This window comes from Temnothorax curvispinosus, unplaced genomic scaffold, assembly GCF_003070985.1.
Source record: "Temnothorax curvispinosus isolate PA1 unplaced genomic scaffold, ASM307098v1 QBEX01007141.1, whole genome shotgun sequence".
NCBI classification, from domain to species: Eukaryota; Metazoa; Arthropoda; class Insecta; order Hymenoptera; family Formicidae; genus Temnothorax; species Temnothorax curvispinosus.
Window position 1 is genome coordinate 44,555 of NW_020216921.1, and position 27,723 is coordinate 72,277.

The following is a 27,723-nucleotide window of genomic DNA, read 5'->3' on the forward strand; positions in this document are numbered from 1 at the left end:
AGCAACTCTTCTTTCACAATTATGTAGTAAACGAAGGTTATTTCCTATAGAAATCGAATATAAAAGAAATGCTAAACTCGAATATTGTTTGAATTTTATAACACGTTTTTCTTTTATACTTTATTATTCCTTTCTACAGTTACGAAAATTAATCGAGAGAAAGACATTTAATAAACTCCGTTTTTTTTTTATAATGGTTAGGAAATTTATGAGATCACCGATCTTATGAGAAAGAACAATTGTCTAAGTACATAAAAAATTGCACAGTGGTGCGCAATGTTAATGAATATTTATTTATAACACAGGCTACGTCGATTGCGTTAGTCATTAATGAACACACAATTGCAGGCCGCCTGAGTCGAAAATAATTATCTGCGCAATTTTTTCAAGGATATTTATGTATTAATAACTCGCCTTCGGCTCGTGCGTAAACTCCGCACCCGGGAATTTTCATCTTTACGCACGGCTTACACACCCTATTTTATGTTGCAAGTGCCTGGAAAGTGGTCTATCACGCACGCGTAGCGTGCGTAATGGGGCACTTTCCATGCCTGTTGCATAATGGCTATTTGTCGCACAAAAAACACGCGCGTAATGGGCCACTTTCCACGCACGTGTAATATAATAGTTATTTGTGTAACAAGTGCTGTAAGTTGGAAATTGGACGTGCGGAGTTGGAAATTGGACGGACTTGCCTCCGGCTTGTGCGTCCACTCCGCACGTCCAATTTCCAACTTAACACACGTGTTACACACCCAATTTTATATTACATTTAATTTAAAATAACTATTATGTTGGATTTTACTGAGGCATGAGATAAGAGATTACTCCGAGTCCGCCGATAAATCAGCTAACCCAGAAGTAATATAGAGAAAAGAGATTACTCTAAGTTCGCCGATAAATCAGCTAACCCAGAAGTAATAGAGAAAAAGAAAGAGTCAAAAAGAGTTAGAGGGATGGAAGGTTTGATGGATAACCGAGAGACTTCCCGAACATGAGAATGTACAAGTAAATAATAAAAAAAAGAAGCAATATCTATATCTTCTATATTATATAAATAAATGTATGTATATGTATGTTTTTCCGCTATCAAATCTACAGTTTTCAAATTAGAACAACCAAATTTGGTGTACTATCTCATGACACTTTAACTTATTGTTAGATCGTAGACATATTTTGAGAACCGCATCATTACCGATTTTTTGGGAAACCGGTTCCAAAATTTTTCTAGTGTTTGTCTGTCTGTCTGACTGCGAACTACTCACTTATTAATGAATCAATTTTCTGGAAACCGGTGCCAAAATTTGTCTAATTTTTCGGGAATGGTGTCGATGGGTTTAATTTTTCATTAATGGACTGATTTTCTTGAAACCAGTGCCCTATTTTTTTTAAATTTTATAGACCGCAAAATATCCCTTCATAAATAAATCGATTTTCTTGAAAACGGGCCCAAAATTTATCTAATTTTTCGGGGATAGCAGCGATTGGTTTCATTTTTAACGAAAATGTTTTTTTTTGGAAGGGGGAAACCGGTTCCAAAATTTTTCTAACGTTTGTCTATCTCGATCTATCTGATCGCGAACTACTCATTCATTAATGAACCGATTTTTTGAAAACCGGTGCCAAAATTTGTCTAATTTTTTGGAAATGGTGTCGATGAAGAATAAATTAATATGAAAAAATTAAAATTAAAATAAAAGAATAAAAAAGGGGCTCTCATACAAAATTATCTAAAAAAGGTCCTTTTTTTCAAAAAAATTTTTTTGGGGGTTACTATTTGGGGAAAAACATCGTCTACTACGAATATTCTATTTAGTCTATTTATTATTGAAAAAAAATTAATAATTATTTTCCACTAATTATTAATTTTCAAATAAATAGTAATTTATTTTTTATAAACTATTAATTATTTTAATAAAAAAGAATTTATTTCTACTAATTACCAATTTGCAAAAGAAATTAATTCATTTTCACCTAAATACTAACTTTTACGAACTAGAAATTTTTCTCTAACAAATTACCAATTCTTTAAGTGATCTATATTTCACTTTTACTTAAATATTATTAATTTTTATGTAAATAATAATTTTTTGTGACTAATTATTATTAATTTGCTAATTCAACAAAAATTTAATTTGTTGTTATATATTTTCTTGTAAAAAAACTTAGCGCTGCTAGACTTTGAAATTTAAACATTAAAATTTAAACATTAGTACTAAGATTTTTGATTGAATAAAAGACAATAAACATAATTTAAGGAAGAATGCGACAGAAGTAAAAAAGCAGCGCCAAGTTTTTTTTACAAGAAAAATATATTTATTTTATTTTAATTAAATATTTTTATTTTATACTGTTACTTCTTTAATTCTTTGTGATTAAAATGATTCTTTGTAATATTAAAAATTTGTTAAGAAGAATTAAGAAGCTATTACCACTTGAGTTGGAATAGGAAGACCCTTGAATAGGAACACAAAGATACCACTTGGGTTTTATTTTTTAAAAGTAGTTGCACAACAATTATTTTTCAAAGCAATATACATATTCTCTTTGCAATTGGCACAATTTAATTTAAAAATTTTACTTTTTTAAAATACATGTCACTTGAGTTGAATTAGGTAACATAATTTTGTGAAAGTAAAATATACAACAGCTTTTTTCAAAGATTTATTCCTACTTGATGTTATTTTCTAATATTCTGAAACCTTTTGTATAGATAGAATATTTAACAGTTTTTTTGCAAAGAGTTAAATTCAATATACACAATAGCTTCTTCCAAGGAGTTTAAGTATACAATAATTTTGTCTAATCATTTTTATGTATGACAGTATTTTTCATATGCAACAATGTTCTGACTGGCGCGTGTACTTGATGCCTTTTTTATAACTTAAAAAAAATGAGTTTTAAAAAGATATGATTTTATTTGACGTGAGTTCTTAATTTCCCAGAACACAAAGTTCTTGATGGGTATCCCCACTTGATACCGTGGAGTATATAAGCTTGCTCAGATATCATCGCAGCACATTGCACATTAAAACCACAGTGCTGAAGTGAGAAAAGTCAAAAATGGGAAGTCCAAAAGGCTACATTACATCTGACGAACTACAAAAGTGTAATATGTTGTCTATAATCGATGAGTTTAGTGAAGATTTAAAGGATGTACGTGGAAAGTGTATGGACATTGGTTGTGGTCCTGGAGATATAACAAAAGATTTTTTGTTGCCAAATCTTAGCTTAGATGCACAAATAATTGGTGAAAGAATAATAAATTATAGAAATGTAATGACAAATCAACATTATAAATAATTATTTAATTCTCTGATTTCGCGTTTTGTGAAGGTACGGATATTTCGGAGAGCATGATCAAATATGCGAATCAAACATTTAAGGACGAAAAACGGCTCCACTTCGAAGTATTGGATATTCAAACTAAAAATCTACCTAAAAAATATATTTCTGAATTTAATCATATATTTTCGTTTCACACTTTGCATTGGTGCAATGACATTCGGTAAGCAAGATATTATATAAAATATAATTAAAACTAAAATGTATTTCAACCCTTGTTGATAAAATAAGCCTTATTACTAAACTTTTTAAACAGTGTAAATTAATTTTTTCTTGCAAACATATTGTGCATGTGTGCTTCACTTTTTGAATAAAACAAGTGTTTTAAATTTATGCACACAATATTATTTTACATTTTGACGTCTTTGTTGTTCATAATACTTCTTCACACACACATTTCTATAATATATAATAATATAATAGCATAATTTGAAAAACAAGCAATACACATAAGAGTGAAAAATATATGAATATATCACATGTTTTATATAAAAATGCATTTAAAAAATATACTATTGACAAATATTTTAATAAAATATGTTTTAAAAAAATTAATTACATTTATTTGTTTTATTTAACAGACAAGCCTTTAAAAATATGTATCAAATGCTACGATCCAATGGAACTATACTTTTGTACATAGTAGCATCTCATGATTCGTGTGAAGTTCTCAGAATTTTGGAGCGGGACATCCGCTTTGCACAATATATACCGGTATATATATTATTAAATTAATATTTGATTTGCTTTCTTATTATTTATTTTTATTATGTGTTTATTTTATGTTTTTATTATATGTTTTATTACTTTGTTAATTTTTGCACTATAAATTGTTAATTATTATTTTTATGTTTATATAGGATACGATAAAAAACATATATTCGTTTCAAGATTCGAACAATGCTCGCAAAGACTTAAAAGAATTACTTCAAAGTGTCGGATTTACAATTCACCATTGCAGTCTTCGGGAGAGGAGCTATTCTGAAGAAAAAAACTCGAGACAGTATTTAAGTAAGTTATATTAATAGTCCAGTCGTCAAGTACATTTGAAAATCGACTAATTAGGATAAAGCTGCAAAAAATTTTATTCGCTTTGTTTGGGTGTCAGTAATGACATACTAAGTTTTTGACCTCCTCCGTGGTGTGCTTCGACCGCCATCTTGGAAGAAAGGAGTAAAAAATCAGTTTTTCGCGAATATCTCGGTTTCCATTAGACTTAGGTTCAAATAGTTTAATGCAATATTGTAGGGAATTAAATTCTCTACAAAAAAGGACATATAGGTTTTTTTCCTACGACCAATAGTTTTGGCGCTAGAGCCGGTAAAAGTAGGATACTTTTTGTAACAAACGGTTTCAGCGACTTTATCTCGCCGTATCTCACTTCTTAAAGGCTGTAGTATACTTTTGAACTCGTTTCCTTACCACTTTGCGGTAGAGTTAGTGGCGCGTTTTTTTTTATGTGATGTCCCCTGTAGGCCTAATCTACTCACAATCAATTTATTATTAAGATTATGAGAATTTTTTTGCCAGGGTTGTCTTAATTATTCAATAATATAATTAAACTCATGAAAGTGTCAACGATTTAAAACGGCGAATGCGAGTCAGGCACGGAACGTGGTGCGCAAATAAAAAAAAACCGTTATAAAAAAATTAATTAAGTATTCTAATCTTGGTCTTTTTGATGTAGATGGTTGGCAAATGTCATGACATTTCCGCAGCATCTTCCTTTTCCTCAATATTATCTTCCTTTTCTGGTTCTGCTGGTTCTTCCTCGTTGTTTGAATCAATCTCATTGTCAGGATCGGTCAATGTTTCCTTAAAATGTTGAACTGTTACGTCGATTTCTTCATCATCACAGTGATCTATTATAATATCGATGTTTGTGCATGCTTGAATTCGACAGTTGAAACAAGTCACAGAGCATCGCCATCCAGCTTTTCTGCAACAGCAATTCGCTTTGCAGCCTTTTGTGCATTTGCAGAAAATCTTCTTCAGAATATCCTGTGGAGCGGTTTCATTGAAGGAACTGGAAATAAACCATTTCTTGTATATTTCTAGCCCCAATTTAGAGGATTTTTTTAAACTCCGCGCCATTGCTAAATCTGATGATAGACTCTGAGGAAGTGTTGACATACAGCTGCTTCAGTAGGTGGTATAGAAGCAATGTTGAACATTACTTTCGACGTAGATTTGGCGAAGCATAAAAATTGAAATTTATCCAGAAAACTATTGCTTTTTGCTCCGTATAAAGCGAGAATACATTTTTGTCTTGCTATGTCAATGAAATCTGGCTGAGCATCCGAATGTTCAAAAATTTTTGAAATATTCTGCAAATTTTTATCTTTTTGGAACAGTTTAATAAATTTTATTTTATCCTGCCTGAAGTGGTATCACAACCAGTGAATGCGTGAAGAAACAGAATATGCTCAGCAATATCAGGATATTGGAAAAAAATAGATGAATAAATCTGCTCTGTTTTTCCCTTGCTCGGTTTCATGATATAGATGTTAGATTTAGATGATGCTAAGGTTGTCAGTAACACTAAAAGATCAATATCTTCGCCAACTATTACGACGGAATCGTAATTCTTCGATGCATCAATCGCAGTATTGACAATAAGAGTGTCAGCATCTTCAATAGCTTGCTTGATAATAAATCCTGCAGTTTGAAGTTTTTTACCCAACATTGAGATGTCTATTTTTATTTTTTTTATTCGATAGAAATTTTTCTTGGGGCATAGTAACTATCATAAATTCATTGAAAAGTACGCTCGCAGAAACATGTTTGTTCGATCGTCGGAGACGTTCAGCACTTTTTGTGCTTTGAATGCATGTTTCATCCGGATATCCATCAAAAATGACGAAACTATTTGATTTGTAATATTTCTTTACATAATCAACATATTTATCCAATATTTGTGCGAAAGTTTCTTGTTGACGCCATACAATTTGATGAAGAAGATATCCACCGTCTATAATGTGCACGAAATTTTCGAAATTAATGACATCAGTCACAGGAGAAAATGTTTCGTACAAACTCGATTTCTTTGTCTTTCGCATCCCTAATTCATTGAAAAGTGAAAGAGGAAAAGGAGCCAGTTCGTACCGCAAATATTGTTGTAAATGTTGATCAGATTTTTTAGCCAACAAAATTCTTTGAAAAAGTATGGTTGGATCAATTGGAACGATTTCGTCTTCAATTTTTATCAATGAATTTGCTGCTCGGAGAGGAATAACTCGATTTTTTCTTTAAAATTTAATATCACTAAAATTATTGCCAATGATTTGTAACATTGAAGACATTCCTATTTTGTAAGCATTGTGACAATCGATTTTTACATCTCCTTTCACTCACACACAATCTTAATAATAAACTGAGTGGATTAGGCGGACACCACATAAAAAAAAACGCGCCACTAACTCTACCGCAAGGTGGTGAGGAAACGAGTTCAAAAGTATACTACAGCCTCTGAGAAGTGAGATACGGCAAGATAAAGTCGCTGAAACCGTTTGTTACAAAAAGTATCCTACTTTTCCCGGCTCTAGCGCCAAAACTATTGGTCATAAGAAAAAACCTATACTACCTTTTTTGTAGAGAATTTAATTCCCTACAATATTGCATACAACTATTTTAGCCTAAGTCTAATGGAAACCAAGATATTCGTGAAAAACAGATTTTTTACCCCTTTCTTTCAAGATGGCGGCCGAAACACCACGGGGAAAGTCGAAAACTTAGTATGTCATTACTGACACCCAAATAAAGAGATTAAAATTTTTTGCAGCTTTGTCCTAATTAGTTGATTTATTTGTCATTTTTAACGACGTGCCGACTGGACTATAAAAATATGCAAGAAGTAATAATTTTACATTATAAGATTATTAATACTTTGAAGAATTTTCTTTTTGCTATTTTATTTATTAAAATTCTAATGTAACATTAATATTATTATAAATTATATATACGTTAATTTGATAATCATGCGTATATTTTTTGAACAGACTCGTTAATATCCATCTTAACATTTCTTGAAGACATGCCACAAGATCTGATGGAAGAGTTCAAGAATACACTTACATGTGAATTTCTAAAAAGAAAAATTAACTATAAATCAATATATAATAATCAGGAACTTACATTAGATTTATATAAAGTATTAGTAGTTTACGCACAAAAGATATAATGATCTATAACAATTGCGTAAACATATATGCAGTTATATAATAAAAAAACTAAAAGATAGAATTTTTGTAGCACTAGTTCTTGTATCATCAGATACTTGTATTATCAGATGTACTATGATTAATAAATAATTATTAATTAATAAATAGTTAATCATTTATTCCACATCTTTTATCTAAATTGATTATATGCATCTGAAATCAAGTTACTTCCAGCAGATAAAATAATTACATACCGTGGGTAATACCAGTTTCTTAGAAAGAACATTTTTTATTGTCAGTAATTATGTACAATAGAACTTATTTATGAATAAAAAATTATAATAACTAATATAAAGATTGTTGTAAATTAAAATCGCGTCAAGGCCGTAAAGATACACGGTGCGGTCTCGCTGCGCATATATACTTGGGGTGAGACACTATATACCGTGTGCCTCTTGGAAGATGATCTTATCAGAAAAGGATTGCAAAATTAATTGCAAATTTATACTTTAAAATAATTACTTTAATTATATAAACATACATTTTAGTAAAAAATATACTTAATTATATGCGTAGATTGTTATTTATAAGTAAAATAATTTACAAGAAAAAGAACGACCAATACTACGGATCCAGATGGTTTAAATCTTAATCGTTACTTTGCCAAATATTATGTTTGACACGAAACGCTTTCTCAATGTATGACGAGTTCTTGATCACAAATTTATATATAATACTTACGTGACATTTAGGTATGTGATACTTGGTATACTCTCTAGCTTAACTTAAGTTTCATCCCACACAGCATGCATATTAAAAAGACGTCTAGAAGATATCCCGAAGATATATTTAGGCGATAGGATATCTTCGGGATATCTTCTGAACATCTTTTTGATATGGTTGCTGTGTGAGATGTTTATTATAATATCAGACGTTACACGTTAGACTATCGCAGTTTCCAACGATATCTCGAGAAACAAGTACTGCCAATGACAGTAACAACGTTTTAATTTATTTAATATAAAAGCTATTTAATATTATAAGTTTATTTACAAGAGAATGTTTGGAACTGTCTCTCACCTATTCTGATAGGCTTTGGAAATATTGTAGAGTAGCGAAAAATAACAGACGCGTATTTCTTTTTATCGGCTTCGAAGCATGTTTAGAGATTGAAACAAATTCCCCCTCGAAAAAAATTCTACATATTTGATTATACGAGTGAATATATCTCTGAAACCGTGAGGTATATGAAAAAATGTTTTAGACAAAAAGGTTACGGTATTAAGTAATCTCTGTAATCGTGTATTTAGATTTTTTTTATGTTATATTTTTTTAACATACCCCCACCCTTTAATGTTATTTTTTCCAAAATAGCTAGGAGTTGCAAGTAGCTGCATCAATAACGTTATTATAAAAATATTTCTATCTCTATATATATAAATGAATGTATGTATGTATGTTTGTCCGCTATGCAAATCTACAGTTTTCGAATTAGAACAACTAAATTTGGTATATTATCTCATGATACTCTAACTTAGACCGTAGAGGGTTTTGGAAAAAAGTCTGAGCCCGGAAACAAGAGGCCCCCATACAAAATTTTCTAAAAAAGGTCCCTTTTTTCACAAAAAAAATTTTTTGGGCTAAATATTACTATTCGGGGAACAGAAGAAAGAGCTTTTGAACCCACGCTAAACGTGGGCGAAAAAGCTAGTATATATATATATATACGTATAGGACTTACTATTTGGTGATGTGTTATGTTCAATCTAGCTGGATCTTTTTGGGCCCTGCGGATAGGTTCTCGTCGATACTCAATGAGTTAAGTTCGCGCACAAAATTTAACTTGAAACTCAAGATCGGATTTGAATGTGATACTGTTCGTAAAAATCTGAATTTAATTAATGCGCAATGAATTTATTAAATCGTAACATTGTTAATTTAATTAACATGATTAAAGTAATTAGCAATATTTAATTTAATTTACAATGTTTTTTTAATTTTTGTAACAAATTAAAAATTAAATACTCTGTTAAACAGATGCAAGAAGGTCTTGATGTTTGCAGCATATAACAGGACAGTTTTATAACCTAACTACTCGATGTGTGGATATCGATATAATAATAGTGTAATGATAAATTAACGGTTGGAGCGAGAGTTACAATTGTCGACATTTATATATGTATCAACATTTAACGTCGATGAAAAGTTCAGATATAAGAAAAGTGAAGATACAAGATATCAGGCATTTGTGTATCTGTCACTAATGTTAAAAATGAAATATTAACCAAAGATTTCCACGTTTAATCTCATGAAGAACTAACGAAACTCTGTAAAATCATCTTTTTACAACATTGTTTTTATCACGATGCAAGGTTTGTTATAATAGAATAATTTAACAAACGATTCGTATCTAATTTAATACACATTCTGTGTTAATATCTTATCATTTATCTTATTCATTAATCTGCTATTAATCAATGCGTATTACAATTTTTTTTCTTTGTTATGTCTGAATATAAAGATTAAGAACAGAAACTTGAAAATAAAAAAAAATTATTATTTTTTTAAAGCGAGTTTTAATTACAAAAAAATATGTTTCTTAAAACTGTCTCTTCTAGGTTTAGCTGATTCATTCTGCTATTTTGATCTGAAATCATAGTGAAACCATTACGAAACGAAAGACACATAAATAGAGAACAAAATTCCCTTAGAAGACTTTCTCAAGAAGATTGTCGCGTGGTTAACTCAAGAGATGGAAACTGTAAAATACTACGCGAACTTCATAGATCCTCACTGGATTACCGTAGTGGCGACAGGATTGTATACGCATTTGCGACAGATCTGCATAATCGGTCTGTGTTTCGAGGAGGAAAACATCTTGCCTTTTGATCCATCATATGCATCAGTACTCTTTGTGTTCTCGGTTTTATGTCTATTAGCAGAATACAGACTGTGGCCCGTAACTCTTAAAGAACCACCAATTCAGCTACTATACATTTATGAAGTGAGTCCTAGAGCCATTCCTCTAAAATCGATTTAAATAAAAAGTAGTATTATCACGCAGTGTCTTTTTGACTAAGTATATGTAGAAAAATAGAACATAAAGCATAAAGTTATCGAATTAAAATAATTACCAAGAAGAAGAATTTTATTATTGAAACAGGCACGATAAGTAGTACGGAGAGAATTTTTTTTTATATATTTTACCCTTTTTACTACAAAACTTGGCAACCAAGGAATTTTTAAAATATACGAGACATTTTACAAACAACGTGATAAAAATTACCAAATAGATTGGTAAATTTTTAAAAATTATTGACCTATATATATTTTAGTAAAATTAATCAAACATATTATATATTTTAATGTAATAGATATTAATATTTTTTATTATAGTAGATATTAATCAGAACAGCTCGCATAAAATTCTTGGTGGTACATCTTGTCCCACAACTACCATGATTTCAGGATAAATTTTAAGAAAAAACTCTCTCCGTGTAACATCAAATTGGAAAATAATATTGATTTGAAATTGATTTTATTGTATAGATGTTAATAGCTGCATTGAGTACGAATTTGGCGATCCATATGGTATGGATACCAATGATGCATGCAATTTATTGTCTAACTCAAGAATCCAGTAAGTGGGTACGTAGCATCTACTAAGTAAAAAATATAACACGCTATCATATTTTCCTCAAATCAATTTTTATTTTATTTAATCTTTCTGTTCAAAAAATGATTATTATTGACGACTTTTATTTACAAAATTATATGAAATTTTTGCCACACGAAAAACGAAACTTTTGATATACAGAAGTTCCAAAATTTGAAACAGTTGTTTTATTTTAGTTGACATGGTTGAATACTGCTATGGGCCTGGACAGCTACTCTTGGTTAACCTTCTTCGCGGATTACATGGCTAGAGACTACGCAGCCACGTACATGGCATTTTGCATGTCGCTATTGTCGTTCGTGTGGATGCTGGATGCCACTGAATCCCTGGACACATTTCTGGATACGTGGAGCAAGTAGTGAATCCTGAAAACTTCAAATCTTACCCGCAAAATTGTCCGACATGTAATAAAATTACGAAGCAACTTATCCATACGTAAACATGTACAATTCTTAACAAAAAGAAATTTTGCTGCCAGATTCTATGCAAAATTTAAATTCTTTAATAATATTTATAACAAGAACTCTTTACAATTCATCAACGGAATATTTTATTTAAATATTTGTTATTTGCAAAATATCAATCATAAACTCTATGTGTTTGCTTAAAGGCTCAAGTAATTTAATTTAATGTTCTTACATAGAAATGAAATTAATATATATATATATATATATATATATATATATATATATAATAAGTTTTAATAAAATATACTCTACTAATCAATTTAAAATTAAATACTATAATTATATGATTATGATCTAATAAGACTCCTTTTGTTTTTTGAAAGACATTTACAGTTCACGAAGGCAAGACATCGTAAACGCAAAAACAGGAGAGTTACTTTCAGCAATCCCGAAGTGACTCAATCATTCTTTTACAGATTTTATCAAATGAACCCTTTCACGATAAATTTTAGACGTTACAGTTTCTTCTAATCTGTTACATTTTTATTATGTACTTATGTCTTATACTTGTTTAATAAATATTTGCAGTGCTTATAATATTTTCTAAAATTATTATTGCATTATAATCACTGTGTTTTGCATGTAAATATTCATAGAAATAGAAATTTGCATTTTTCTATTTTGTCGATTTAATTCTGAAAAGAGATGGAATTTATAAAAATTATATAATAAATTTGAAATATTATAGTTTCACGAATTTACTATTTTATAATCCTACTATGTTATATAGATAATTTTTCTTATTTTAATTTTTATAAAATTATATTGGAAAATTCTCTATGTTTAATCTGACAGGCTGAAAGTTATTAAAAACTAACTTCACTGTAAATGTCATTAAAAACATCTTTCTTTTCTAATAATTGATGAGCTATAAATTTAATCCGAATGATTAAATTACGATTATTTAATATCGTGTTCCAAAATGGCGCGATTATCGTGTACGATATGGGCATTAATACTCAACAGTTTAAGAATATCGATTTTTCAAACGTGCTTTGCTGACGCTTTGGAAGACGAATTTGGTTATCCTCTGATATCAAGTCCACCAATTACCACTTTCTTATTTGCGACAAGTGTCTACGTTATCGTCATCAATTCCACGATTTTTCCACCATCGTTCCGAGAACCGAAACCTGTTATTATGTGTTTGTATGAGGTTAGTGTGCCGCTAAATATCCTATTTGATCACTTATTCTTTTGTATATTTTCTATACAGCGATCTTTTCTCTCTCTCTCTCTCTCTCTATTTTCAATTTCAGTTTCTAGTAACTGCGTTCTTCCTGGAATTTGCAATCGCATGTATATGGGCACCAATAGACGTATTCGTCTTAAGCACACTACCAAAGAAAATTTGTCCAGTAACGTATTATTTACCTATTCATTTACTTTAATTTTAATATTACAGTAATATATCAAAATATATTTTTATAAATAATTTATATCAATACTTATACTTACCGAAAATTAACTCGAACAGATACTCAGTCGGTTAAAATTGGGAAATGCAGTTGAAATGCTCATTACGATCAAATCACTTATGCCGATTCTCATAAATGGAATAGCGACAATGATTTTTCTGATTACTCTACACGTTACAAGAACTGTCGATTTCAAAGATTTAACGTAAGTTCGTAATAATTGCATCTTATCATCGACAAAGAGTTTTGCTGCACTGAGAAAGAAATATTTAGATCCCAAAAAATATTTATTAGGTGGCTCCTAATACCTTATTTACTTAATATTATACAAATATTTATTTAAAATTAGATACTTTTACTTAATTTAAATAAAAATATTTAATTCTGTGATAATAACAAAATGTGAATCTTTTAACTTAAAAACGACTGAGTTAAACAATACCTTTTTTATTAAAGATTTCTCTGTCGATGTGTTAAATTTTGATTTATACCATTTCTAACTAGGTAATTTATTGTATAATGTAAATTAATCGAAAATTTAGGGATAATGGAGTGATATATTTTCTGTCGCATTCGGGAACAAAATTTTGGCAACGTATACGGAGCGAAGTTCCAGAAGTAAAGAACAGCAAGGAAAATAAATACAACAATCGCAAAAATGGCCGTAAAAAAAATCGTGTAAACTATCGCCAGAGGTAGTGTTTCAACTATTCTGAAGATCCAAAATTCGTTACGGAAGAAATTAGACTCGTTAAAAATTATAACTTTGTACGACTATATAATTGCAAAAAGAAAACGTAATTTTCTCGGTATTGACGTTTCGAAAAGTGCCAATGCAAAGGAATCTAGGTACATAATTCAATTTATAAGTGAAATACGCCTTTGTCATCTCATCGACGGTTTTATGAAAAAGAAGGCATTTATTTCGTTCGAACTGAAGTGTAAAGTACAAATGGTATAGATAATATAGTGGTAATAATATAATAATTATAATCGTTAATAAATATCAATTCAATTAATAATACGGTGTGTCCCAGTATACTGCGGATTATTTAATATTATTATTATTATATATACGGTAATTGTACTAACGGGATGTGTTCAGTGGCAGCGTTACATTATGTAATAATATGTGTATCTTACAGTGATCTTTCTTTTCGTCGACCGACAGATAAAGCCGTCTCTCTCCGTAATAAATTCATCTTACGCTCTACGATCATCACTTCGCTGTGAAACATTGATCCACGACATTAAAAAGAACACCTCTCCTATAAATACTAAATTACTCTAAATTGCGAAAGTACATTATTTTCTGAGGTTCGCATCTTGACTCGCTCTTCTTGTCTTTTTAGTATCGCAATATATTTTAGTAAAAAATTTTTCAACCGATTTCCTCTGGAAAATATTGTTCTCGGATACGATCTCTATCTTTTTTGTGCGCTAAAAATCTAAGAAAAGAAAATTTTTAACAAAATAAATATGAAAAGTAGAGTCCAATATTGCACAGTTTTTGTTTAATGCTAATAAATTGCATAATTTTAATTCAATAATCTACATAATATTAATAATATTTTAATTTCTTAGAAACACTAATCCTCTGCAAATAAATAAAAAATAATTATTTATAGAGCCAGCGTTGACAATTCGAAAAAGCTGATTTGTCGAAAACGGGAGGTGTTCTTCATTATCTTTCGTAAGATGCGATGTGAAGCGGACTCTATCGTTTTCTCTCTTTATCCTTTTTTCTTATCTCTTTTTTTTTTTTTTCAACTGAACGGAATTCGGTTATGTTAATTATGTACGAGTTTGCTCGCGCTCGGCCCTATAGTACCCCGTTTACCAAGTGTACCTTTGTGCACGATTAGGCAGTGCTCAGAAAAAGTTGGGGATATGTAGGATGAGCATACAAATGTCTTGTCTTCATTCCGCGACCGGTAGTATCAAAGAGCGATCCCCGGTTGCGATAAAATGTAATGTAAAATGAGATCTTTCCAAAAGATTCCGTAAGTACGCACTTAGATGGTAAATTCCCGTATCACGAAACGGGCATTCGAACTTATTTGCCTTCGATTTACAGCGCCAAATTTTGGGATTATACGCACGAACTAAGCAAGCATACAGACTAATCTAATTTAACGACGACAAGTGACGTTGAGCCGAATCTTTTAATATTAATTATTAATTAATCGCGACAATTGTATTGGAATGGATTTAAGGAACGTGTCGTTATTTTAGTTTCCCTCCTTCGAACAGTTCGTTCGTTTTTTTGACAAATGAATTGCTGTTCGAATATTCTTTGACTTTTTATAACTTTTGTAACTCGCATCTCTCGTCATAAATCTTCAATACGGTTCGTTAAATATAAGTACGATTGAAATCAGTCGATCGCAAATGAAATCGTCGTGAGCATTTTTCTTTAAGCGACAGTCTCGCGGACTCTGTTTCCTGATTTGCTCATTAATGTTCGAGTCTCACGCAAAAACTGAAACCGATATAACTATCTAACAAGTTAGATTTTCGATGTTGCAAGTATAAAAGAAAAATGTAAAATCTTGTTAATTTTTACAAATAATAATCTGAGTTTGTGAATTATAATCTTATACAATATGTATTAATTTGAGTAGATTGTTTTTGCGTGTTTATCGCGTCAAAGTTTGTGTTCATTAAAAATATATTCAAAACATTTAAAGTATTTAAAAGATGCCGTAAAGATATTTTAAGAAGATCGTGAGGTATTTAAAAGAAATACTGATCTTTCAGATCTGGTTCTAGATATCTGTTTTAGATATCTTTCAACTTTTTTCGTCTTTTAGAACTTTGTCGATATCGAGATATCGGTTTTAATCTCTGCATTCATTCAACTTCGGAATTTTTAATTCCGCTTCTGTCATGTATATTTTTCGGCTAAACGCGTTTTAAACGCATGCACATACTGCTTCTCAAAAAGCTTTTACATAAAACGATCGAGGTGCACGGGTCGAGCGAATGGAAGAGTCTTCGAGCCTCATCGATGTACAGATACGCGATCAATCGCCATCGCGTATCAAGTTTACGCAGCCACGAAAGTGGCAATCTTTATTATTATGTCAATTCAAGTATATAGTAGTTGAAATTAACTTAGAACAATTTTTAATTCAAGTTGAACAAATTCGGCATTTAACGGTAAGAACATTTCTTTCGGCGAATTAACTGATCCATTATCTTAAAAGTAAGAAAAATAAATATCTGTTATTTTAATCGTATTTAAATTAGAGGGACGATTGTTTTTTAAATGAACGATCGATCGCACCTCATCGATACATTGTACATACACTCGTATAATTAGGCTGCCTTTCTGTTTTGTTTTTGTTTTTTGCCACTGCACACACGCGACGCGCGCTCGCGCGCTACTCAATACAGTTACTTAACAATAATTCTTTCGTCCTCCAATAACCCCATTCAAATACTGTCTCTGCTTAAAATCTACTTGACGGGATCGAGTCGATGATGGGAATGTCTGGAGAAACTAAGGGATCTAGGATGAACGACGGGCTTTGATGAATTGGACGTGCGGGCACCGAGAGAGCAAGATTTTTTTTTATGAGATTCATTTCACCATCTGTAGCCTCAAAATAGGTTCATAGTTAACCGAAATTTCTATAAAGTTTCTCCAGTGAGCTATTACCTTAAAAAAACTTTAATTTCTTCTTAAATTTTGAAGAAAAGGTCTTTTCCCTTTCCACCTGATATTCTTCACAGTTAAATATAGTTCAATTAAATACGAGATTGAACAGTGAACGGTACAAGTAAGTTCAAAGCGACGAACTGCAATCAAAGACCTCAGAACAGAGAACTGCATCTATTGCTACTGAACTTATTGCTCGAGGTAGGATTATTGCTGTCTCATAACGCGATGATAAAATTACGTCGGACATTCGTTGTAGTTCGAAAAAATATATTTCTACTTTTCAAGATTTTGTTAGTAATTTTTCCCGTGAGCTACTCGACAATTTAGCACTAAATTAGAATTATTTTATTGAATAACCGTCGCTGTAACGATTTTATCGTCGCCACAATGTTGCGCCGCAAAAAGCAACTGATATAAATCCAAACAAAACAAAAGACTAGGAAATATCGCAAATCTCATGAATATTCCTCGAGATTTCTTCAGACGTATTCAAGACTTTTGCTTCGTTAAGAGTTATACGGTCGCGCTGTCGGTGCTCGCAGGTCTTCGAGGAACGACGATAGTACGCGGGGACGTGTACTGTTGTAGATATACGCAACTTAATATCACAAATTCGTTGAAAAACCATACGCAAACACGATCATTGGTAGGACAATTATACAGCGATGCGCAGTCACGCAAATACTGCGCGCGCCGGCACACTCATACACATGTTAATTACAATATTCGTACAAGTGCTTGCGACGTACTCCTAACGGCTTCTCCCTTCAACCTCTCTCTCGCTTTCTCTCCCTAACCGGTAAATTGACTATTAATATTCCCGTTGAGAATTTTACAGGTTCAGTCGGGGCTCGGTGCGTGGAAAGTTCCTCCCGCGAAAGGCGCGCGACGATATAATATGATCACGCGTGCACGTGGCGTCGTGAGGTATCGAAAAGCTCGTCGAGCCTCATTTTGCGTTAGACGGGACCTTTAAGTTGTGATTTCCCTTGTTAATAAAATCCGCGCGGTTCGACTAATTACGATTAATGATCATTTTTAAATCTTAATCCTTCCTTATTCGTCAGTTAAGTCACATCTGGCTTATAATTATATCGACGTCGTTCTTGTTTAATAAGAATTAAATTCAAAAAAGAGATTGCTGTATCTTTATAACAATCTCTTTATTTACATATTAGTTAAAACGGATTAACTTTCTCATTCACGATTTATTTTACGGATGCTTTTGAGGAAAAAGAATTTCCAGCGATTTACCAAAAACTCGTAGAAATTTATTATAAATCTTAAATAGTAATCCCGTAATTTTAATAGAATTATATATAATTGCTATGAGAGTTAGTTAGTTCCCGCTCGTTCAAATGTGGGGAAAAGCGGCAAAGAAATTCTGTCCACGTAGAAACGATGAATCAACGAACCATTCGGGATGACTAGAACGAAATCCTGCCACATTTATCTCTCTCTCTCTCCCCCCACGGCTCCTCGTGCACGCGTACCTCATATACCGTGCTCTTCGCGCTCCGATCTCCTTTGAGAGATGACATAAAATAAATATTAAAACTATATCGAGATATATATATATCAACGGTGAGCATATTTTTTAGCGAATGCAAATCTCTCATCTCTCTGTGTTAATTGTCTGTATGTTCGTACGTGTTTTCTCTGTTTGTATGTATATGCATAATATATATTTGTATTTATATTTATATATATATTTATATTTGTATTTATATTTAGACTTTATGTCCGCTATACCGTAATTATAATAATTACACTGCGCGCGCGCGATAACTCATACTCTCTCCCCCACCTTTCACGGACTTTTTTTCTCCGTTTAATCACTTTCTTGCCTCATTTTGTCGTGCGCCTCTATATAAATCCATATTTATAATATATTTATATAATATATTATAATATTTAATAATATAATGCTAATCGGTGAGGATGACGATAATGATGACGATGACGACAATGAGCCGATGTCGCGACAACTAACGATACCTTAACAATAATTCCTATTATGGCAGACTATCTACGGTAGGATCGTCCGTCATAAACGAGAGTGCGTTGCTTCCGGGATTCCTCCGCATTCAGGACAACAATAAATAAATATATATATATATATATATATATATATATATGTTCGTCGAGGATACGTCCCACGGGAGAGACATCGTGCAGAAGAACGAAGAAACGAAGAGTTGGCGCGACGAAGAAACGAAGGATCTCGCCGCCGACGACGATGACGGAATCATGCCGTCTTTCAAAACGGTATCGTCGGTGTCCTGTGTTAACGTATATATGTGTGTATGTATATATGTGTGTCTGAATGTACGTGAATGCCCTTGATTAATCGTTTACAACACATCTAACACGTTCGCCCCAATTCCGCGACATTTAAATAAATGAACGATCCCGGTTGCGCGCGAGGACGAAACGCCGATCTAAGATCCGACACTTGACGACAACGACGCGATATTATACCTACACGTATATATGTATACATAGGTGTATGCGTGGGTGACTTACCGATGGCGACCGATGAGCGGAAATCGTGTGGGTATCGAGGGTGAGGGATCACGTTAGAAAAAGTCCTGTGTCGCGTGTCTTTGGAGATATCTCACTACGTACTATAACGTACTATACAGATAGGTATATGCTAAAGACTTCCACGCCTTCTCATTTACCACCTCTTTCTACCGTGTGCCGTCGCGTTATTGCAACGTTCCTTTTATGCACCTTTGACCCCCGAGTAACGTGTGTGTCTGGGTGTGTGTTGTGCGCACGCACCGCGGATGATACGGCGTGTCGTTACGTGGTGCGTGCGACATCACATGTGTAATTAGTACTTTCACTAGCTGCACCACTACGAGGAAGTTGTCCCTCGCCGTTCGTCGGGGAAAGGGAGATTCGTCACTCTCGGCGAAGAGAGGCGTGCTCTCGTTTTCTCTCGAGATCCACCGAATGCTCGCAACGGCGATCTCTGTCGTCCGACGTGACGGACCGGGTCGTCTCGATCGTGCAGGTCTCACGAGCACCCATTCGGACGATGTGGATCGCGTTACTCGGTGTAATGTGATGTGGAGACTCGGTCGTGTGCTCGGTCGATTATTCCTCCTCCTCGCTCTCCTCCGCGGGACCGTACATGTCGGCCAGCTTGTCGAATCTCGGGCCCCAGGCGCCTAGATATTCGTACTCGTGCTGCTCATCGTCCGTACCTAGGATTAGAAAAAATTGATTTAAAAAAAGTAAAATTTGTTTACTGATTCAAGTAATAAAACCGGAGATTAAGCTATATTTATGTCTACGAGAAATCTTAAAAAAAAAAAAAGAGGAAAAAAGATAACAAATTAATCTATGTAATTTTAATAAAAATCAGGGAAAGTTTCAAAAATTAAAATATTTTAAAAATGAGTAATACATTATTAAAAAATGCCAAACGGATCATTTTTTGACCCTCTTGGTAGTTCTAGTGTTAATACAAAAAAAATATCATATTAATACTATTAATACAAATAATATTTCGTACTACGACATGAAAAAGTAAATTCTTGTAAAAACAATTTAAAAAGAAAATTTGAAAACTTTTGAGAAATGTATGGTGCTTTTTTTACAGAGTATATAAAATACTAAATATCTTGAAAAATTTCCCTTTTACATACCGGAGGCTAATGATTCTAGAGAACCCGCGGTACTTCCGCCACCTTCGTATGCGTAATTCCGTAAATCGTCGAAGGGCGGTGCGTTTGGATCACTATCGGCCCTCTTTTTGTGATCCTCGATAAAGACGCCAACGTTCGGTTCCGGTCCAAGTGGATCTGAGAAGAGCGCTACGATTATTTCTCCAGCTCTCGTGACCTATCCCGTCGCTTTACAATCGAAAAATACAACGTACAGGCTACTTTACACGGAGGCAGCTTGCCACCCATTTCCGGTATCGGGCCACCGATCGGAATCTGCAGAGGCGTGATATCGAACGCGGTCATGTCGTCCTCTCCGCCACCCTCGTCGTCGTAGTTAATGATGTTTTCCCTCACGTCGTCATCCGGGCCGGGATACTTTATGTGCGCTTCTCGTCTTCTGTTGTAAACGACGAATACCAAGACGAGAACTGCAATTTTGATATTAATAAAATTAATTCGTATTGTCCGTGTTAAACGAAGTGTCGTTATCAACATAACGAGGTAATACTTCTCTGCTGAGAGTTCAAGCAAGTGCAAAGTGTAACAAAATCCACAGCGGCAACTGTGTTCTACGATATTGCAATGTACAAAACAGGTGTCAGTCTTATCAGTCGGGAACATCATTCTCGAAACGAACTTTATATTGAGGCAGTCTTGTGCGATCTTAAATATGCAGTTTCGATTAGCATTCAAATGCAAAGCGCGCTGTGAAAACAATTAAAGCAGATGGAGGAAATAATTTGTAAAAAAATGAGTAAACAAAAGGGAAAGTAAAATAAAGAGACATAAGCTTTCGTAGTAAAACTTGGTTTTATTTTTCAGTCGATCATACGGTCGCCACAAAAATAAGAACTGAAACATAATTAAACGTGCTTATGCTTAAAAACATAAAATAAAAATAAAATATTATCAAAGATGTATAATAACACGTAAAATAAAGAGATACAATAGAAAGAAACAAAAGGCATGCGTCAGATTATATATATAGATATTTATGTGTCTCAAGTATTTGACAGTGATCGATTTGCACATATACTAACCGAGAATGATCAAGAGACAGACGAGGATCGCCGCCAACGCGCCCATGCTCAGCTTGAGCGTCTGTCCCTCTTGGACTAGCTCGCAGTTCTCGCCCCAGAAGCCATCAGGACAAATGCACCGGTATCGGAATCGCGGGTCCTGATTGATACATCTGCCACCGTTCAGGCAAGGATAATCGATGCACTCGTTTTTATCCATGCATCCCTTGTTATCCGGCGAGGGGATTCTTCCCTCCCCGCAACTGCGGCGATGAAAAAAAAACAGTTTGTAATACATCGATTGTCTCGAAGATAAATGAAGTCGTAATAATGATACCTACGTGCAGTCGTATTCGTTCCAGAGATCAATGCACTCGAAGGGATCTTGACAAATGACATTGGCACACGGTTTATTCGACGGACAATTCCTCTCCAAGTTCCGCGCCATCGTCGCCTGACCCCATTGAGTCCCGTTCATGGCGGGTGGTAGCGGAAGATGTTTCCCTTCCAATCTTATGTCGTCCAAACAACCTTCGATTTTTATTAAAAATTATACAATTATTAATAAATTTATTTCATTGTGTAAAAGACTCAAAATTTATTATGAAGTTCTCATAAAATAAAACAAATCTGATTTCTTTATTTCTCAAACAAAAAAATTATCACACACATTAGAAACTATTTTTAATATATGTGCCAATTCAATTTCTTTTGTATCTTATTCAAATATATATTTTGTTTTATTATATTTTGTAAGAACAGGAAAAATATAATTAAAAATTATGCGTCTTCTAATTATGTAAATATAAAAAGATCTAAACATTTATTTAAAGTTACTGTAATAATATAAAAGCGCATTTATATTTTATTTCTCCGTAAAGCGATCTAAATTACCTTTCTGATAATCCGCGTAAACTTCAAATGTGCGAACGCCAGTGTATTCCGCCTTGCCACCGGCGTAGACACCCTCTTGCTTGTCCACGAGGAGCCATTGATGACCTTCGAAGGAAAAGGTCTCATTGAATCTTCGTCCTTCGCCACCGTCCAACTCCAAAGTTGCAGCGGATCCATATCTCGACACTCTGACCGTGTGCCATTGTCCATCGTCGACGGCTATCGCCGAGAGCCAGATATCTCGTTCTTCTGTCCTAAGACTGTTCAGATTATACCTGAAGTGCAGTCTGCTGTCCTTGATCTGAAATTATAACGAATAGATGTTTCAGATAGTCCGTTAAAATTTCTTTCTTCAATGAGCCTAATTCATCAAAATTATACACAGCGAAATTTAAAAATCTGGACATTTCAAAAATATATTTAAAGTCGCGCATCAAAAAAATTGTAAAAACTTTTAAAGAACTTTGTTCTATGTAATGCGTCTAATAAGTAAAAAATATAGATTTTATAATTAAATATCTTATTTTACATAAAAAAGATAAATATATTTTGTTAAAAGTAATATCAAAAACAACTCGTGCAAGAAATACACAATGAAATTATAACGCTTCAAATTGCAATCGTTCACAACTCGCATTGAAATAATGAATAAGTAATCCTTCGTGAGTAATAAATTGCTCAATTAGCGGCTGTTTTGTAAAAGAATGTAGAAAATATTCATAAAATAATCCTTTAATAATTAAAATTCAAAATGCGTCACCTCCAAAATGGCGTATTCCCTATTGTGCTGATCGCTCACTCTGAACAGCTCGCCGTGAATCTCTCGGGTACGGAATCTCAGTTGCACCTGAGTGGAGTACTTGTCCGGCTCGAAGGACAGCGCGTACTTGACGTAGCTCTGAGGCTTGAAGGTGGTCGGGATCGTCGGCGTCATGCATCCGGGACCGGTCCAGCCGGGATTGCACTGGCATCTCGCCTCGGTGAAGCTGCCGACACAGGTGCCGTGTTCCCAGCAGCGGAAGGTCGATTCCTGATTGTTGCAGATCTCCTCCGTCTGCGGACAACCGGCGACGCTGTTCCGCGAGAGTCCCGGGTGAGCGAGATCGTACAGCTTGCTGTTGTGGAAGAGATTCTTGATGCAGCCGTCGAAGCCCTTGCCCACCGGCATGTGCTTCCACTTGTAGTGCGTCGGATCGAACTGCTCTACGTAGAGACCGCCGATCTGCAGCGGTGCGTTCACGTTCAGGTACTCGTTGAACGGCGGTATCGTGCCCGTGGCCTGGCAGCTAGTGTCGTTGAATTCCGGTGGGCTTCCATCCTCCAACTCGGATATCTCCGCGGATTTGCAGTAGTCGATGATGAGCTTCACGGTCTGTAGATAATTCCAGCGTTAGAACTATTTTGCACTCATGAAAAATCGCCAAAGGCTTGTTTTTAGCTTAGATCTTAGCTTAATATGTACATCACGTAATGCATGTAGTATAATTTATAATCTTTATTTTTAAAAAACCGGTACGTGTGCTTAGCTTATCAAGTTCTACAAGTAAAACAATATAATATCGATTACTTTACCTCCGTATTCCAGAAAATGTCAAGTCGATGCCACTCGCCGTCGTCCAAGGTTTTCTTTGGCTTCACTTTCAGCTCCAAAGTGCCAGATCCAAAATCGATCAGTAGCCTCGGTATACCGCGTTCCAATTCGACCGAGATAAAGTCTGTTAACACGTTTAACATAATAAAATCATTGATACGGCAATTAAAAAACGTAAAAGTTCGAAAGATTGAAGATCTTACCAGAAACCATTATCTCGTCGACTTCGGGAGGAACAATCGGACCATTGTACAATAATAGTCCGTCAGATTTTCTTGTGATAAACTCGAAGCTCAAGTGACTATTATCGCACATCTCCAAAGCGGGATACCATGCCCAACCGTTGCCCCGAAAGCTTCTAGCGGTCTGCTGACACCTCGGGCCGTTGTAACCAGATGGACATTGACATCTAGAGTTGTAAAACACATAAGTAGCTCTAACGGTGATCAAAGGACAAAAACTATTTAAGAGAATAATCGTTATAGTTTATTTTTATATTTACAAAGACGACGAGACTCTTTCTTGCCAGCAAACTTTGCGTAAATGCATACGATTCGCGATATGTCAACGAGGAATTTAATTGATTTTCACTTACGACAATCCAAATCGGTCTTCCACGCAGCGTCCGCCGTTGTAGCAGGGACTGTTCCTGCAGGACTCGCCCTTGCTAAAATTTCGTGCTCCACAGGTGCACTCGGCTATCACGTCAACGCGTACGCCAACAAGGGCGGTCCTGTTCGCGTTCACCATATACGGCAGGTTGCTGATATCGAGGGTGTTCGTACAACTGCCTTCGCACATCTCGTTCTCGTAGTAACACTCGTCGATACCGACCATAGTTATGTTGATACCCACATCTTTCTCGATCTATCAGTCAGAGATATTTAATTAACATGTTGTATTAGAAATTTATTTGAATTTTTAATCTTTTATTCAACGCAATTTATTTAAAGCATTTGAAGTATCTTCAAACCGTTTCTTGAATGACATTTACCTCTTCGCGATGCATAAGTACAATGCCGTTAAGCCTGACCGGTTTGTAATATAGGGAGCCGTGCGCGGCGAATCTGACGTCCGTCAACGGTGGATGCACTCTTCTTAATTGAACACTGAAAACATCCACATTGTCCCTGTCTATATTCAATAGATGCGACAGCTTGTCCCTGAATAGATCTGCTTTGCTCCGCGACAGAGTTTGATTCTGAAAATCACGTAAATCTTATAGTATCCTTCCGCGAACTAAAATATAAAAATTTAAAAAAAATTTACTTCGGAAGTGTTTAAGAGCATAAATTTATTTTATTAAGAAAAAAATTTGTTAGTAAAATGTATCGGTATAATATGTACATACATCAGTTATACTCAGTAGGATTTTAAGACTCACCTGATAATTCCAGACGCGAATAAAGTCCTCGTCCGTTATTCCGGATATTCGGACCGAGCCTGAATTCAACACCGCCTCGTGCGGGATACTCTTGACGGTGACAGTCACATTCGCGGGCACGTCCGTCTGCGTGTGCTTCCGATCGTAGACCTTGAACCGTAGATGATACTTGCCGTCGTGCGTGCCAGATTTCATGTAAATCATCCCCGAGTCCTCGTCCAGTCTGAATTGCGCGTGCTCCAGTCCTTCCCAGTAGAATTTCTTGTCCGGCAGATCCCAGTCGTCCAGATCGTACACGTACACTCTACCTATCTCGGTATCTGGCGATTGTCCCTAGAAATTAATTAATTAGATTATATTACATCCACAGAGCTTTCAAAAGGCTTGCATTATTCGCATAAAAATTGAGATATAATGTAATGCAACTTATCTTAGCGTTATTTAATGTAACGCTAATACGTACTGCGTAGTTATATACAAAGATTTCCTTGGAGCCAGGCTGCATCTTATTATCGTTAACGTCCCCTATGATAACCGTCAAGGTACTGGTCCCAGACATTGAAGGGTTCCCGGAATCCTTGATGACGATAGGAATCAAGAACTCCTTTTGTTGTTCCCTGTCGAACGATCGCAAGGATGACACCACGGCCATTCCGTCTCCATTGGCTCCCTCTGAAAAATAATAAGAGCACGAGAGTGAAAAACTGTACTCTGCAATGCATTTATATATTTATGCAACTAGATTTTTATTATTAATTAAGACAAATTATGATATTGCGAAAAAATTTTGCGGATTGTCTTCTCTCAAAGAATAATTTTGTTGTACTGTGATAAATTTATTAATTAACAAAACTTACTGTTATCGCTCTCAACTTTGAAGCTAGCTCTAATAACATCGTTCGCGTTAGGATCCATCCGGAAAGTAAACGGAGGGCCGTTGCTCCTAGATCGATCATCATCATCGGTGGCGAGAATCTCGACGACCTTTTTGGTTTGCGCGTATTCCGGTAAAACTGGACGATAGTCCTTGAGGAATCTCGGTGGATTGTCATTAATATCCTGTACGACGACTGTCAGGGTAGCTGTCGCGGTTTTGGGTGGTATTCCATCGTCGATCGCCAAAATTTTAACCTAAAGCAGATTATTATTTCAATAACTTTTACGCTACATTAATCTACGTTGTAATTTAGTGTCATTTTAGTTAATGTGTCGTAGTGTTGATAATACATAAAAATTTTTATCAGGATTTATCAAATTCTATCATTGCAAGTAATCTTCTAATTTGTACCATGTTTATTTAACAAATTTTATCGATCAATCTATATTATAGTATCTTATAATTTACCTGGTGCCGAGGAGTTTCCTCGCGATCAAGGCTCCTCTGTATCGACACGGTGCCGTTTTCGTTGATGAAGAACTGTCTCTTTCGATCGGAACTTCTGTCGATGGAATAGGAGACCTTGCTCTTGCCACCTTGATCCGGATCAGTGGCCTTGAACGTTTCCAGGCTGCTGCCTATGCGGGCGTTCTCCGGCACGGTAGTCTCGATATTGGCTTTCTCGAATTGTGGCTGATTGTCATTGATATCTCGCAATTTCACGACCACCCAGGAATAGGCCACGTGGTATTTATCATTGTCATTGTCCTCGCCCTGAAGAGATGATTGTCCGATTAAATTGTTATATAAGCACGACGAATTACCTTTCAATAATTTCATAATTTAAATAGGCAAGAAAGGAAATTATTTTTCTCGCAAAACTATTAATTTTTTGACAAACACATGTTTAATGTTTGATAAATTATATATAATTTAAATGGAAAAGATTTAATTTTATTGTGTTTAATTAGAATATCTTTATTTATATCGTATCTCACTCTTTATCTCTAAAAGTCTAAAAGTTTGTGTATCTTATTCTTTTTGCTTACCTTATCGTTCACTTGTATCCTAAACCTAAAGCCATTACTCTGCAGTTGGTCCTCGTAATCCAGCGATTGCACAATTTTCAACGATCCTGTGCCATCGTTGTTTCGTACCATAGTAAATTTATCGGCACCGTAACCGCTGTTCTCGATTACCTGAAATACATCGTAAATTATTAAAATTAACGAGTAACAAGGAAAAAGTGGACTTTAAAAGTTCAACGACATTTACAATGTCCGTATTATTCCAATCTTAAAAAAAAATATATAGGTGCAATCAGACACTTTGTGATTCTTATTCCTAATATTGTAAAATCTTTCTCTTTTTAATTTTATTATTTGTGAAACTGCAACGCGTCGTAACTATGAATTTTACTCCGATAAACTACCGATATATATGTTTCTCTTCATTTACAATAACATTTTTAATTGAATGATAAGTGACAGTCAGCGTAAATCTTGAATAGAACACAAAAGAATACAATAACTTATATTACAATTG

The 27,723-nt window shown here is 34.2% G+C and overlaps 4 protein-coding genes across 5 annotated transcripts in view; 3 read left to right on the plus strand and 1 right to left on the minus strand.

Annotated features, from left to right (window-relative positions):
• The first annotated feature begins 3,027 nt into the window (after positions 1-3,027).
• LOC112456777 (juvenile hormone acid O-methyltransferase-like) lies at positions 3,028-7,627 on the plus strand. 2 transcript variants are annotated; one of them, XM_025019530.1, is made up of 5 exons: positions 3,028-3,109; positions 3,337-3,508; positions 3,927-4,059; positions 4,206-4,356; positions 7,344-7,627. In XM_025019530.1, exons 1-5 carry the CDS (start codon positions 3,064-3,066, stop codon positions 7,523-7,525), a joined length of 684 nt encoding a protein of 227 aa, XP_024875298.1. In that variant the 5' UTR covers positions 3,028-3,063; the 3' UTR covers positions 7,526-7,627. The 2 variants fall into 2 exon arrangements, with proteins under 2 accessions (XP_024875298.1, XP_024875297.1); XM_025019529.1 differs by having other exon boundaries at positions 3,034-3,250.
• A 2,598-nt stretch (positions 7,628-10,225) lies between these two features.
• On the plus strand, positions 10,226-11,540 carry LOC112456771. The gene is made up of 3 exons (XM_025019519.1): positions 10,226-10,509; positions 11,055-11,153; positions 11,358-11,540. The coding sequence occupies exons 1-3, from the start codon at positions 10,258-10,260 to the stop codon at positions 11,538-11,540; spliced, it is 534 nt and encodes a 177-aa protein (XP_024875287.1). The 5' UTR covers positions 10,226-10,257.
• A 1,030-nt stretch (positions 11,541-12,570) lies between these two features.
• On the plus strand, positions 12,571-13,765 carry LOC112456776. Its single transcript, XM_025019528.1, has 4 exons — positions 12,571-12,804; positions 12,908-13,006; positions 13,126-13,271; positions 13,609-13,765. The coding sequence occupies exons 1-4, from the start codon at positions 12,571-12,573 to the stop codon at positions 13,763-13,765; spliced, it is 636 nt and encodes a 211-aa protein (XP_024875296.1).
• Positions 13,766-14,819: 1,054 nt separating this feature from the next.
• LOC112456778 (neural-cadherin-like) overlaps positions 14,820-27,723 on the minus strand; it is a 68,651-nt gene continuing 55,747 nt past the window's right edge. The window contains exons 9-24 of the mRNA XM_025019531.1: positions 27,228-27,377; positions 26,647-26,952; positions 26,159-26,432; positions 25,765-25,973; positions 25,302-25,634; positions 24,912-25,118; positions 24,513-24,784; positions 24,121-24,326; positions 23,899-24,041; positions 23,087-23,698; positions 22,327-22,627; positions 21,774-21,963; positions 21,454-21,695; positions 20,626-20,841; positions 20,393-20,548; positions 14,820-19,948 (exon numbers count right to left, since the gene is read on the minus strand). Of these exons, the coding sequence (XP_024875299.1) occupies positions 19,839-19,948; positions 20,393-20,548; positions 20,626-20,841; positions 21,454-21,695; positions 21,774-21,963; positions 22,327-22,627; positions 23,087-23,698; positions 23,899-24,041; positions 24,121-24,326; positions 24,513-24,784; positions 24,912-25,118; positions 25,302-25,634; positions 25,765-25,973; positions 26,159-26,432; positions 26,647-26,952; positions 27,228-27,377 (3,927 nt within the window). The 3' untranslated portion in view covers positions 14,820-19,838. The remainder of the gene's footprint in view (positions 19,949-20,392; positions 20,549-20,625; positions 20,842-21,453; positions 21,696-21,773; positions 21,964-22,326; positions 22,628-23,086; positions 23,699-23,898; positions 24,042-24,120; positions 24,327-24,512; positions 24,785-24,911; positions 25,119-25,301; positions 25,635-25,764; positions 25,974-26,158; positions 26,433-26,646; positions 26,953-27,227; positions 27,378-27,723) is intronic.

What these genes read in the sequence shown, in the direction of transcription:
- LOC112456777 (XM_025019529.1), top strand. Translation starts at nt 3,064, where the DNA reads ATGGGAAGTCCAAAAGGCTACATTACATCTGACGAACTACAAAAGTGT. An exon ending in GCTTTGCACAATATATACCG is followed by an intron (nt 4,060 to 4,205) that starts GTATATATATTA and finishes ATGTTTATATAG; the next exon opens with GATACGATAAAAAACATATA. An exon ending in AAACTCGAGACAGTATTTAA is followed by an intron (nt 4,357 to 7,343) that starts GTAAGTTATATT and finishes TTTTTTGAACAG; the next exon opens with ACTCGTTAATATCCATCTTA.
- LOC112456771 (XM_025019519.1), top strand. Translation starts at nt 10,258, where the DNA reads ATGGAAACTGTAAAATACTACGCGAACTTCATAGATCCTCACTGGATT. An exon ending in AGCTACTATACATTTATGAA is followed by an intron (nt 10,510 to 11,054) that starts GTGAGTCCTAGA and finishes TTTATTGTATAG; the next exon opens with ATGTTAATAGCTGCATTGAG. An exon ending in CTCAAGAATCCAGTAAGTGG is followed by an intron (nt 11,154 to 11,357) that starts GTACGTAGCATC and finishes GTTTTATTTTAG; the next exon opens with TTGACATGGTTGAATACTGC.
- LOC112456776 (XM_025019528.1), top strand. Translation starts at nt 12,571, where the DNA reads ATGGCGCGATTATCGTGTACGATATGGGCATTAATACTCAACAGTTTA. An exon ending in TTATTATGTGTTTGTATGAG is followed by an intron (nt 12,805 to 12,907) that starts GTTAGTGTGCCG and finishes TTTCAATTTCAG; the next exon opens with TTTCTAGTAACTGCGTTCTT. An exon ending in GTCGATTTCAAAGATTTAAC is followed by an intron (nt 13,272 to 13,608) that starts GTAAGTTCGTAA and finishes TCGAAAATTTAG; the next exon opens with GGATAATGGAGTGATATATT.